The sequence below is a fragment of the Bos indicus x Bos taurus genome, chromosome 15 (assembly GCF_003369695.1).
Source record: "Bos indicus x Bos taurus breed Angus x Brahman F1 hybrid chromosome 15, Bos_hybrid_MaternalHap_v2.0, whole genome shotgun sequence".
Taxonomy (NCBI): domain Eukaryota; kingdom Metazoa; phylum Chordata; class Mammalia; order Artiodactyla; family Bovidae; genus Bos; species Bos indicus x Bos taurus.
The window spans coordinates 29,530,739-29,543,989 of record NC_040090.1 but is presented as its reverse complement, the minus strand read 5'-3'; the positions used below and the strand labels follow the sequence as shown (position 1 = coordinate 29,543,989).

The following is a 13,251-nucleotide window of genomic DNA, read 5'->3' as shown; positions in this document are numbered from 1 at the left end:
CCTTCTGGATAAAAATAACAACAACAAGCCCTTTGGGCTAATTATCTGTAATCTTCCTCTCCGTGGCTATGGTTTGGTCCCATCTCCCGTTAGCTCTTCTGGTTCCCTTCATTCTAGCCACATCGAAGTCCTTACAATTCCCTGAAGGTCTCAGTTTGTCTCACCCCTGAGGCTTCCCATGTGCCACCTCTTCTATTTGGAATGCCTGTATCTTCTCCTCACTTAACTGCTTCTCATCCTTCAAAAGTCAGTTGAAGGAATTCCTTCTCTAGGAAGCTTGCCTTAATTCCTACCCTACCCACCCCTCCTTAGTGCTCCATGGCGTGACATGAATGCGTGTCAGCCTCCATCCCCAATATCCCTCAACATCAAGTCCAAATCTTTGTCATCATGCCTTATATTCTTGTGAATTTGTGAGCTCCTTGAAGTAAAGGATTATCTTATCTTTCTGTCTTCAAGGTCCAGCGTTAGCCCCAGTGAATGGTACAAGCCCTATAAATATTGTTTATAATTTGTGAGCTATAAATTGTTTAGTTTTTTACTTTTTTTGGCTTTTTATTGAGATACATATTTGCATAGAGTAAAAATACACTCTTTTCTGGCATACAGTTGATTTTGACAATCAAGATATGAAACAGTCCCATCACCCCCCAAAGTACCTCCTGCTGCTCCTATGTAGCCAACCCTTCAGATCAACTCCAGCCTCTGGCTACTAGTGGTCTGTTTTCCCTCCCCATAGTTTTGCCTTTCCAGAATGTCATATAAATAGATGCATATACATTTGTCCTTTTTAGTCTAGCTTCTTTCATGAGCATGATGCTTTTGAGACTCATCCTTATTGTATGTATTACTCATTTGTTCATTTTCATTGCTGAGTAGTATTCCATTGTATGACTATACAATAGTTTATCCATTCACACTAGCTTGAGCATTTGGGATGTTTTAAGCTATGTGTACACCCATTATTTATGTTCACATACAGGTTTTTGTGGGGACAGAACTTTTTATTATTTTTGGAGTGGAACTTCTAAATCTTATACTAAGTATCTTTAATAGTGGTAAAGAACCTGCCTGCTAATGCAGAAGACCTAAAAGTCACAGGTTCAATTCCTGGGTTGGGAGGATCCCCTGGAGGAGTAAATGGCAATCTACTCCAGTATTCTTGCCTGGAGAATCCCATAGAAAGAGGAGCCTGGCGGGCGACAGTCCATTAGGTCGCAGAGTTCGACACAACTGACGCAACTTAGCACGCATGCAGACTTATAAGATTATAACTGCCAAATTATTCTCCAAAGCATCTGTACCATTCTCTATCCTTACCAGCACTGTTCCAGTTCCTTCACAGCCTCACCAGCTCTATTTATGGGAAAGAACAATTAGATAGCCTTTGCACCTTTTTGGAAAATCAGTTGATATGTGCTGGCCTATTTCTGGAGTTCCTTTCATTGATGTGTCTATTTTTTCACCAGAACCACCCTGTCTTAATTACTGTAGCTTCACAGTAAGTCCTGAGATCAGGGAGTAAACAACTCCAATTGTTCTTCCTTTTAAAAATTGCCTGGCTAGTCTAGTTCCTTTATTTTTCCATATGAATTTTAGGATTACCTTGTCTACATCCGTAAAAAAGATCCTGCAGAGATCTTGGATTGCACTGAATCTATAGTCAGTTTGGAAAGAATTGATACCGTAACAATATTGAGTTTTCTAATCCATGAACATAGTACATGCCTCTATCTGTTTAGGTCTTCTTTCTTTCATCAGTATTTGCTGCTTTACAGATGTACATAGAGATCATGCACATATTTTGCTACACTTACACCTAAGTATTTCCATTTTGGTGCCATTGTAGGTGGTGTTAATCTTTTTATTTGGCATCGTCTTTTAAATTTCAAGATCCAGCTGTTTAATGTTACTATACAGAAGTACAATTGATTTTTGTATATTGAGCATGCATCCTCATTGAGGGCTTCCCAGGCAGTGCAGTGGTAAAGAATTTGCCTGCCAATGCAGGAGACTCAAGAGATGTGGGTTCGATCCCTGGGTTGGGAAGACCCCCTGGAAGAGGAAATAGCAACCTATTGGGAGTATTCTTGCCTGGAAAATTCCATGGACAGATGAGTCTGGTGGGCTATAGTCCAGGGGGTTGCAAAGAGTCAAACACGACTGAGCTACTGAGCACAGCACGTCCCCATTGATCATTCATCCTCTTTTTTTGGTTCTTCGTACGTTGAGTAATTTCAGATTGTATCCTGGATTCTGTGAATGTTATATGGTGTAGACTCTGGGTTAATGTTGAGTTTTTTTGTTGTTAAGAAGAAATCAATTAATTTAGTTTCAGACCCAAAGTTGTGTCTCACCTGTTGGTGGTGGTTCTAATTTCCACACAAATCCATAAAAGGGAAATTTAAACCATGCAGATTCCTTTTCCAAAGTTGTGCTCCCCTGGACCACCTGCCTGCTTTTGTTTGATTTTCAGAGTCATTAGGTAGCTGTGTTTTGTATTTTTGTCCAGAGTTTTTAAGTAATCAGTAGGAGAGATAGGTTCTAGTGGACTTTGTCTCGATCAGAATTTGAAACAACTATGCTGAAATTTTTAAAAAGCTAAGAGAAATGAAGTCTCAAAATGCCACGAAGACAGAGACAGCAGGAGAAAAGCTCAAAACTAAAGAGACAATAGTGAACACCTCTCCCCTGTTTAGGTTCCTGTTCAGGTGTCAGGGCTCCTAAATGGTGGTATCCAGGCCAATAGGGTTATTTCCATTTTTTCAATGAGAGGATTAAAGAGCTGGTCATTTGTCTATTTGGTCTCAGGTCTAATCGCCTGATTTTCCCTTGTTCTATATTGCAAGACATTGACCATTGCAGGCTACATTCCCCCAATTCTGTGAATATTAGCTTCTAATTAAGAGTCTGCCAATAGGAGTGCAGGAGAGAAGAAACCAGAGTATTTCTCCCACTCCCTCTGCTTTGGAAGCACCCCAGGAACAGAGGTCTTTCTTTTATGGTCTGGATTCACCAGATACCCTCTCCCTCCACATCCCTACTGGGCTTCCCTGGTCCTTGGCTCAGTACCACCACCTCCTCTCCCTGTCCTTCCACCCTACAGGTGGTAGTCATTTCCTGTGACACCTGGGTTGCCCTTCGCAACTCTTGCAACATTTTTATAACCAGTTTCTTTGTAAATACTGGCATAGGCTTTGTTTATCTGGACTTGGACTGACACAGTCCATGAGGGAGGGCAGAATCAAAGCTCTAGCTCCTGTCTCCTGACTCACATGTCAGTGTCTTTCCACCACCCTTCTCTAGCTGGAAGAGAGAGTCAGAGGAAATAGACCAGCTTCTGGCCAACCAGGAAGGCAATGCACTGATCTAAGCTGCACGTTATTTTATAGGAGTGTAAAAAAAAAAATTGTTTCACATATATGACCAATTTCCTAGAAGACCTATCTTGTAATCCAGCAGCACCTTCCTTTCATATGAATACAGTATCCTGTCATTTAGGTCTCTGAATCTTCCTCACCCATATCACCACTCCTCCATGAGTTCTTTTGAAACAGGCAGTGGGTAAGACATACAAAACCCAAGTGACCTTGGGGAGATCCAGCGGAGCAGAAGAGACCTCAATGAGAACCAGGCTGGGACTGGGTCAGGAGTCCAGCTGAAGAGGCCAGCAATGCCAAAGAGAAGATGGGATGGCTTTATCCTAGGAGCAAAGCAGGAGTCATGGGACCCAGCGGTGTCTGAGACGGGTCAGAGGTTTGGCAGCTCCCCCAGGCCCTAAGGCTGCTACGTGGCAGTGAGGGGAGGAGAAGCGATGAGGAGCCCGGTTGGAGTTGGAGCTAACACCTGACCCAGCCAGTCCAGGGCAGCCGGACAGCATTTTCTGGTCTATGTCCTGCCATGGGCTTATGAGATAGAAATAAAAGCACAGTCGGCATCTGTTACAAAAGACCTTTAATGGTCTCCTACTTATGGTTCTTTTGTTCATTTGTCCTGTTAAGAGTTGATAAACTGTAATAACTTATCTGACATAATACGGAATGCCACAGGTACAACAGATGAACCTGGAAGGTGGCCCAGGAATAAGGGTATCACGAAAGAATCATTTACAGAAGGACCACAGACCTGGAGACCAGTCTCAATCACTTGTCACTCCCCATGCCCCGGCTGAGCACCGGCTCCCACTGGGAAGGAAGAGGCAGCCCCCTCCCCCAGCAACTGTGGCTAGACCCCAACACTGAGCAGAGATGCGCCAGGAAGATGGCCATTCTACACGGATCCCAAGTGCTCTTGGATCTGCAGAGCAGGCCATGATGCATCCTGAGTTTGTGAGTCCCCCTTCATACCCACCTCTCCCACAACCCTTGCAGTAATCCCTTTGAGGCAGGCAAAGCCTGACACTGTCTCCACCTTACACAAGGGGGAACTGACGTCAGGACCTCAAGGGCACACTTGAACTGAACACAGAATAGCACTTGGCACTTTATCTCCCACGCCACGTGGCTTGCTGTGTCCTAAGTCTCACATGGGAATTCCTTGGGTGGGGGCCAGGCAGGATTCTGTGCCAAGGGCTGGTCCAGGTCTCCCCAAAGTGCCCACCTCTTAGTCAGCCCTGGTGAGGGACCTGGGCAGAATGGCAGGCAAGTAAGAAAAGAATTCAGGGGATGGCACGTGGAGGGACCAGCCTCTCTTCAGGGATTCGCCTGTAGCCCACACACTCAGTTGATTGCAAATGTGGGAACAGAATCCTATTAGAATTGCTTCAGGGAGATTTGCTGCTTAAAGGGCATCTGGAGGAACTCTGCCTTCATAGGAGGGACTCTGGTCATAGTCTCCCTCAACATTTCCTTTTTGAAATCTGGACTTTTCTCCATCTGGCTGTATATTAAAGAGGAACCCAACTCTACTTTCTCTTCCTATCACACTGCTCCTTTGTCATCTCATGGGCCCAGGTCAGGAAAGTCAGGTGTCACACTGGGGCACAGACACAAGTCCTGGGGTGGGGCTGGGCCTCTTTGCTTCATTCACGGTCCCCCATACTGCCTGGGCCAATATCAGGGACAAGACCCATCCTCACAGCACCAGGCCCCCACCCAAGTCAAACCCAGGCCAGAGCTTCAGTGGGGGTGAGCTACAAAACCATCAAATGTTTGCATGTTTACTTGTGTGTATGTGTGTGTGTGTGAATAAGCAAATGTTTGGGCCTGGGTCTGTGATGCAAGTTCCAATACGAAGATACTTTTTATTGGAATGCTAGGGCCATTCCAACATGAAAAGCAAGAATAGAACCTGTGCTTGCTGGTCTAGGATCAAACCTCAGAATGGTGGTTTGAAGTTCTTTTTCAAGAGAAGTTTGAAGGTGAAACCTTGATAGGCAAGACAGATAAAAGAAGAGTTGTTCCGGTGGAAGTAGGAATGATGGGGTGGGGAGGGCTGGAGACATAGCCTTTGCCTCCACCCCGTCGTCCCACCTTAGCAGCCCCTGACAAAGCTCTGTGGAATACAGGGGTTCCACAGCACTTGGTTAGAAAACAAGTGTTTCAGAGTCTATGGATCGTGGGTCCCGGGGACCTGTGCTTTGACTTCCCTTTTGGGGTGAAGAGTTGGAAGAGAGTGATGGGTGGTGGAGGGGGAGAATGTTCCCCCTTCAATGGGCCTCTCCCTGGAGCCACTGTGCAGGGAGCCTGCAGGGGAGTGGTAGAGGTGGGGATCCTGCTCCAGTTAGACCATTTCAGTCCTGGAAAGAGGACAAAAGTGGCGGAGCTGCCTGGGCCAGGAGAACAAATTGCCAGGCCCAAGGCAGGCTTACGTGTGAGGGTGGGGAGAGTCTGTTTTGGTCCATGTTGACTTTAAAAACATCAGAACGATTACAGGCCTATGTCCAAGGGACCCTAGGAGAGTTCAAGACTGGGGCCTAATGCCTTCCTCCAGGATGGGTGGAGGATGCTCAGTCCCCAGTTGCTGGCAGGAGGGAAGCTGCCTCTGTGGGCTGCTGACACCACCAGGGATGAGTCAGCGGGGACTCTGATCTCAGAGTAAAGAGGCCTGGGCTTTCCTCGAGCCCAAATCCCTCCCATGTGTCACCAAGAAGTGACAATTGGCAGCTCTGGTTGATCCTGGAGGGGGCCTGACACTTTGAAGGGGCAGGCAATTTCTATTCCACCTCACCCTTGGGGTTCTTCAGCAGGGTAGTGGGGGGTTCAGCCCCGCTATGCCGGGGGGCTGGAGGCTCTTCCTAACCTGGGATCAGATCCAAGCCTTCCTGGCCTCTGACACCAAGATGCACCCAGCTCCCCAATCACTGACACCATCCACGTGTCTCTGTTTTGGTTGCTGGGATCACGGCCTCGGTGCGGGAGGCATTCCTGAACAGTGTCTGAATTTCCTTCTCAGCTGGGTCATCAAAGCCAAACTGGCCTCCTCTCATTCTGGTTGACCTCTGCCTAAGTGAGACTGGAGCAAGAGATGGAGGAGGTGGGTGGGAGGGCTCAACTGGCAGCACACTTCTTGTGTGACCCTGGGCTGCTCCCGCACAATGGCAGGGCCGTGGCCTGAGCAGCCATTTGCAAATTACAGAGCTGATTTTCATCTCCTTTGGGCCTTACAAGTCCCTTGAATTGCGTGGGAAAGAAATGACTGTCCCATTTTCAGTTACAGAAACCAAGCCCAGGGGGTTGAATGGGATATTCAAGGCTCCTCGGCTGCGGGGCAACAGCCAGTGGGGAGAGGCATCGTGGACTTCTGGGCCAGGGTACTCTTCACTGCACCATGTGGGACCAGCTTGTCAGTAATTCCCCCAGCTGAACCAAGACCCAAGTGAGCTCACCTTGCTGGTCTGGGCTCTGAGACCGAGGAGGCTGGTGGAGTCCAGCCAGATCTCAGTCCTTATCTTCACAAGGACTGTACTCCTCTCTTGGTTGGGAAGGTGAGGAAGTCCAGCTGGCTCTCTGCCTGTAAACTTTCACCCAGGCCATGCTCTTCCTTCCTGCCCAGACTGCTATCTACATGTCACCCACTGCAAAATCTCAGTGTGGAGAGATGTGGTCAGCACAGGCCACAAATGTGTGGACAGAGAGAGCAGGACTGTGGGCTGGTGCCTGGAGCTGAGTGGGGCTCCCCACCCCCAGTGTCACTCCAGGGGTTCACCGGGACAGGCTGACTCCAGATGGAGAGGGGCCCTGCAGAGAAGGGGCTGCAGGACGGGGTGGGGTCTGGAGCCAACCAGAGGCTTGGAAAGATAATCTGGGCCTTTCTCAGGAAGAAGCCTGAGTGTTCACTGTGCTGCCATGCATGGCTATGCAGGAGGGCACTCAGCCCAGGGACATGTGGGGCTGAACTCCAGCCTGTGACCACTTGGGAAGCTGTGCATTCCTAAGTGGGTTGAATCCACCTGGAAGAGGCACTGTTTCTAACTCACATCAAGGCACTGTACGGGCTAGCAGCAACCATGGAGCCCTGAATGCAATGGCCCCTCATTACTTCCCCTATAACTCTCCCTTGATCACTTTGTGAGGACAGGGGCTGGGACTGACCCAGCTCTGTGTCTCCAGCGCTTAGCACCAAGTGGAGAAGTTATCAACCAAGCACGGTTAAGCCAAATGAACTTGACTACTGCTCATCTGTAGTCCTGGGCCCAAAGAAGAAATAGAAGGTTAAATAGGCCCATGATGCTTTTTGCAGCTGGAAAATTTCAGTTCAGCACTGTGATAAACCCAAAATGGTCAGTGTGATTTTGAGGTGGAAGGAAATTAAGAAACCAGCCTGACAAAGCTTTTGTGTGACTGCATTAGTGACATGGAGAGAGGTCTATTTGTAGGTAAGGGATCACCACAAATCCTAAAGGGTCTTGTACCAGCCCCAAAGGTTCCAGAAGACAACCCTGAAGAGCGTATGCTGGCCATACCTTGTTCCAACAATTCATTAACTCTCCAGCTGCCCAATGAGGTACAAACTGTCCAGCAAGCTCTAGGAGGGACTGGATGCAGCTGGGACCCTAGAATTGACTGGGGGAGTACGACTATCCCAAGCTGACTTGTTTCTGACCTGGAGTGGGGGTCCCTGGAGTGAGATTCAGCAGGGAAGAGCTGGGGTGCAGTGCCAGGCATATGAACTGGGTAATTTCACCATGGAAAATGGTTGCAAAGTCCATCCCAGGAGGGGCTGAACTGAAGAGCTGAGATCCAACTTGTATAATAAAACTTGGCCATCTCCCTTTTCACAAGTATGGGACACGGACAGAAAGGAGGAAGAGATCCCCTTGCCCTGCTAATCAATACATCTGCTTGGGTATGAGGCAAACTTCAGGATATCCAAAGAGGGTGTGAAGTACTGCAGGGCCTCTCACAAGCTCTCTTCCCCTCCCCCTGCCACGCCTCAGCAAATACAAACAAATACAAATACCTTCTGTAATACTTGATCCCTAGGGCCAAGTAGCTCATGCTAACTACAGCCACAGCTTGCCATCAGGCAACCCCCACCCTGGCCCAGCCCAGGGACCTTAGAAGGGCTCTTCTGAGGCCTGGAGTGGGTGTAGGGTGGTGTGCTAGGTGCCCTCTATTGCCCTGCCAGCTCTGGGGTTCAGTGAATCATCGTTGGTGGCAGACAGACCAGAATCAGTGGTTCTGGCTCCACCCACCAGACCAGAAACTCTGATGTTCACAAATTCTTGGAGGCAGAGCTGGGAGGGCCCTTTGTGATCACCTGGTCGAACCCCTTGGTTTTCTAGGTGAAGTACTTGAGGCCCAGAGATGGAAAGGAACTTGCCCAAAGTCACACAGCAATAAGCATCAAAGGTCAGAGAAACAGATAACTTTTAACACTTTCTGCCTCCTTGTCTGCCTGCCCTGTTGCCCTGGAAGTATGCCCATGTCCTAATCACAGCAACAGCAGCACATGGGTACTGCACACCCATGAAACCAGGAACCACTGTGTGTGTGTGTGTGTGTTGAGGGGGTGGTCATCAGCTCCCCAAGGAAACAAAGGAGTCCCCCTTCCTTTTAGGTAAGGACAACTCAGTGGACCTTGCCACCTTCTATGGAAGGATCCCCTTTGACTGTGGACACAGTGGTCTCAGGGGCTCTCTTCAAGTCCAGCCCTGGAGATCTGCAAGGGCAGGAAGACATTGGTGGCCTCAGTCGTTCTGGCCCTTCAGCCTTGCTTCCCACCAGATCGCTGATCCCTCTTAAGGAAGGGGGCCGGGCAGACTCTCACCTTCCCACCCCACCCCCATCTCAGAGTCACCCTTCAGAACACCTCCTCAAGACCGTGGTGTTTTCCGAAGGCCCCTCCCTTCTCTCTGTCGCACTGTGTGCGTATCTGTGGATGACACATACACAAGATACAAGGCAGCTAGGATATTACATCCTGATGGCACTGAAATAGACTTGGGCTACTTCACATGACTTGCCTTAGACTAGGTAACTGCTGGTAAGAAAGTCAGCCCAACTGCTTTGCTCCATTCCTGGGGTCTACAAACCTTCACCAAGGTCACTGTCAGCCACAGAGGAACAGGGGGCAGGGACGAGGGAAGAAGAAGACAGCTGTTTGGTAGGTCTGAACTTCGAGCAAATCTGTGTGGACAATCTATCCATGGGTCTTGTCCCCTCCCAGCCAGAGGAGGGTGGCCTTCAAAGCGGTCATGTTTTAGCTGCCAGAACTGTATTCATCACCTGGGACAGTGGCCACATCCTCTCACGCGTCTTGAGCCCCCATCCCCACCTCGCCAAGCCCTTGTGCCCCATCTTCCCCTTTCTGCTCCCCATCCCGAGTCAAATCCGAAGGCCAGAGCTGTGCTGGCCTGTCTGGGGGTCAATAGGAAAAGAGGGGGAATGGAGAAGTGATGCAGTGAGAGGGTGAGGGTGCTGCCTGTGGCCCTGTTGGCATGGTGATGGGGGCCAATCCTGAGGCCAGGGGTTCGCCACCGTGACCTGGAAGACCGCTGGGGCCCCCTGGTAGAAACTGGAAGAACAAAGGGGAGGGGGAGCCAGGACAGGAAGAAGACGAACAAGCATCCTAGTGCATGAGAGTGGACCTGGAGCTGCCCGGAGGGAGGGCAGCCCCAGTCTATCTGTCGTTGAGCCGCGGAGAGCCGGTACCATCCTCCTCTTCCTCCTTGTCATCCTTCATGCCTTTTAGTCTCTGGCGGGCAAAGTCCTCAAACACAATGTCGTCATCGCTGGTGGGAAAGACAAGGAAAACAGGCATGTTTGCAGGGCAGGGAGAGGAAGCTTATCCAGAGGGGTCAGAGGGCCTGCACAGCCCAGCGGGACCCAGAGGCTGTCCTCCAGGACTGGTCTTGGATAGAAAGGCCTGCCAGGCCAGCACATCTGGATGCCCATCAACGACAGTGGGACCAGCCAGTTGCAGAAATACCAGAGGGAGGCATGAGTTTGCTAAGGGCTGGAAATCGACCCAGCTTGAGAAGCTGGGGTTCAGGCACACATCAAATTGTGGGTGGGGGCGGGGAGTGAGGCAGGGTTAGGGCCAGAGGAGGAACTTATTCCACAAAGAGGCCAGGCCGACAGCGGTCTCACAGCATATTCTGAGTCCCCCAAGAACGGGCCCAGGAAACCCCATCCACCCCCACCCGAAGAACTACCCTCAGGAAGCATTCCTGTTTTCTGAGAAAACCCCAAAGGCCCTTTCTCCAGGGAAATGACAGCTCACATTCTACCCTGAGGGATCTTGGATATACAGGGCCTGTGGGGGCTGGGGTGGAGGCTAGGCAAAGCCCAATAGGGGTGGGGAGCAGAAAAAATGTGAGTGGAGAAAGAGGGTGCCTGAGAGGGGTTCCAGGGCTAAGGGCTGCCTCTAAGAACAGTGAGCTCCCTTCTACTAATAAAATATGTCTACGTGGGCCCACTCTCCAGGCCCCAGCCCCACAGAATTCAGCCAACTGCACAGGGTATCCTCCATGGGGTGACTTAAGACCCGACACATCTCCTGGAGGACAAAGGAAGCATAGATTTGGAGCTGGAGCGAGAAAGCTGCTCAGCCCTGGAGGTGGTTCATGTCTGCCCAGGTCCTCCCCTCTGGCCACTGTCCTGTGAGGTGACAGCCTTTGACCACAGGGCCATCCATACTGGTCCTCGTGAGTCAGAAACAACAAGATCCCCAGAACCTTCCCCACCCCACAGCCTGATTCCACTGGCTGGACACCAGCCAAGCAGGAGGGTCCCAGCCCAGGGCCACAAACCAGCCCTGTGACAGCCGACCAGGTGCTGTGGATGGACGAACGGACTGACGGACTGACGGACGTGCAAGGACGAGGGAGGAAGACAGACCCCACCAAGGCAGGAGGAAGAGGAACAGGCACCGAGGGTCCTTCAAGTCACATGCAGGCAAGCGGGTTGCTGAAGAGGCGAGCAGAGGCGGCTCTCAGCAGACGGGTTAGACCACTGCTCCTCGGGGTTAATTAGCATAAGTGCAAATAACCAGGTAGCCCCGCCCACCGCCCAAGGCCCGCCCCGCCCATGTCTGCAGGCAGGGTTCTGCTTACTTGGTGTCAAGTTCTATGAGATTGGTATCTACCGGCGTCTCGTGCTCTGGAACTAAACACAGGGCAGATGACCGCCCACGGGTTACTGGCAAGTGGGTGAGGGGGCAGGTGGGCACAGGTCCTCACCCCGGGACAACTAAGCTAAGGTAGGGGAGGGAAAGGAGAAAGGGGGAGTGAGGAAGCCAGGGCTGGTCCCTGGTCTCAGAAACACCTCAAATCAGCTTAAATGAAGGGAGGAGGGTCCAGGCAGAGCCAAGGAGGGCCAGGGAGCAGCACCAGGGGAACAGACAAATCTCTGGACCCTGCTCTTTTTGGCATGTCTCCAACACAACTTAGATTCATTTGTTGCATGCCTCACTCACTAACTCTAATATAACTATTTATTCACATGTTCACATCTCTGAACTTGCGGTATGTTTTACAGTCATTAGCATTTCATAGTTTAATTATGGGGACATTTTTCTTTCTTTGTAGTACGTGCTACAATGTTTCTTTTGACTGAAACAGTCTTAGGTTTAATGAAATATGACCAATCTGGTATCACTTGGAAATATCACTGGGATGGTGTGCCCAGATATCATCCTATCCATGCAGACCCTTCAACTGTGCCTGGATTCGAGACAAGGGCTCCTGGCATGGCCCTTCCCACCACCCTCACCACCCCCAGCCCACAGAGAACAGAGCCAGACCTTTCTGTCTACTGGGGAGTCAGATGCAAATAGGAGTGTGGGCCTAAAAAAGATCCTGTGAACTGGCGAAGAGGGGTGACCCTGGACTGAAGGCTAACTCAGTGCAAGGTGGGGTGACAGGGAAACCCTATCCCAGGAACCCACAGATTCTGCTTACCTTCCCGATGTGGGGGTTCCTCTTTGGGCTTGGGGTGCATTAGGGTGAAAGGCAGTTCCACGGCCACATCACTGAAAGAGACCCAGACAGGTTGAGCCTTGAGCCCAATCCCAGACTCAAGGCCAGACTCAATGCCCCATCAGTCTGAGAACTGGGAAAGGTTCTGTGATCAGAGGAGGTAGCTCTGGACCAAGAGGCAGGAAATCTGGCCCCAAGCCCCAGTCCCACCACTCTCTGAGCATCAGGCTATCTGGGATAATGGAAACTTCCCCTTTCCTGAGAAGGCTCCTTGAATTTCCATGAGCTAGGAGGTGGCACAAGGCAGTGAGCATGCATCTTGCTTACCGGGTGGCTCCAGAGGGGCCCCAAGATCCTGTGGACCTCCAATGGTCACATCCCAGCCTCCTCTGCCACTGCCCTTCCCAACTTCCTGACTGAAACTCCTCCCACCCTCACTCTCCTCTCTCTCAACATCTCCAGGGGGCTCCTATGAAAGCTCCCAGGTGGCCCGAGTCCCCTGCAATCTAGATGATGCACTGCTGAGGTCAGTTTAATCAAATTCAAGCTGGATGGGACCCTGGTCTCAGTTGTCTACAGAGCTGTCTACATTGTGCTCAGAGCCTTGAAGCCCTATGGGGGTGGAAGGATGGGTGAGGTGGTGCTACTGGCTAGAGCTTCTGACCGGGCTTCTCTGCCCTTGGCCCTGATTGACAGAATAATAACAAGAACACACACTGACAGGGTGCTGACTCTACACCAAGCAGTACTCTAGAATCACTCTTTTTAATATTTACAACAACCCTACTATTATACCCAATGTACAGATTGGGAAACTGAGACCAAGGAGAAAACGTATCTTGTCCAAGGCTCTACAGCTATTAAAAGAAAGTGACAGGCTGAGGATTCTG

At 50.3% G+C, this 13,251-nt stretch overlaps 1 protein-coding gene across 6 annotated transcripts in view; it reads right to left on the bottom strand.

Annotated features, from left to right (window-relative positions):
* Positions 1 to 3,937: 3,937 nt before the first annotated feature.
* ARRB1 (arrestin beta 1) overlaps positions 3,938 to 13,251 on the bottom strand; it is a 78,650-nt gene continuing 69,336 nt past the window's right edge. For 5 of the 6 annotated variants that reach the window (XM_027562881.1, XM_027562878.1, XM_027562879.1 and 2 more), the window contains 3 exons: positions 12,344 to 12,414; positions 11,498 to 11,549; positions 3,938 to 10,174 (listed from right to left, as the gene is read on the bottom strand). In XM_027562881.1, coding sequence (XP_027418682.1) covers positions 10,063 to 10,174; positions 11,498 to 11,549; positions 12,344 to 12,414 — 235 coding nt within the window. In that variant the 3' untranslated portion in view covers positions 3,938 to 10,062. Of the gene's footprint in view, positions 10,175 to 11,282; positions 11,352 to 11,497; positions 11,550 to 12,343; positions 12,415 to 13,251 lie in introns of all 6 variants that reach the window. The other variant, XM_027562883.1, reaches the window with a different exon arrangement.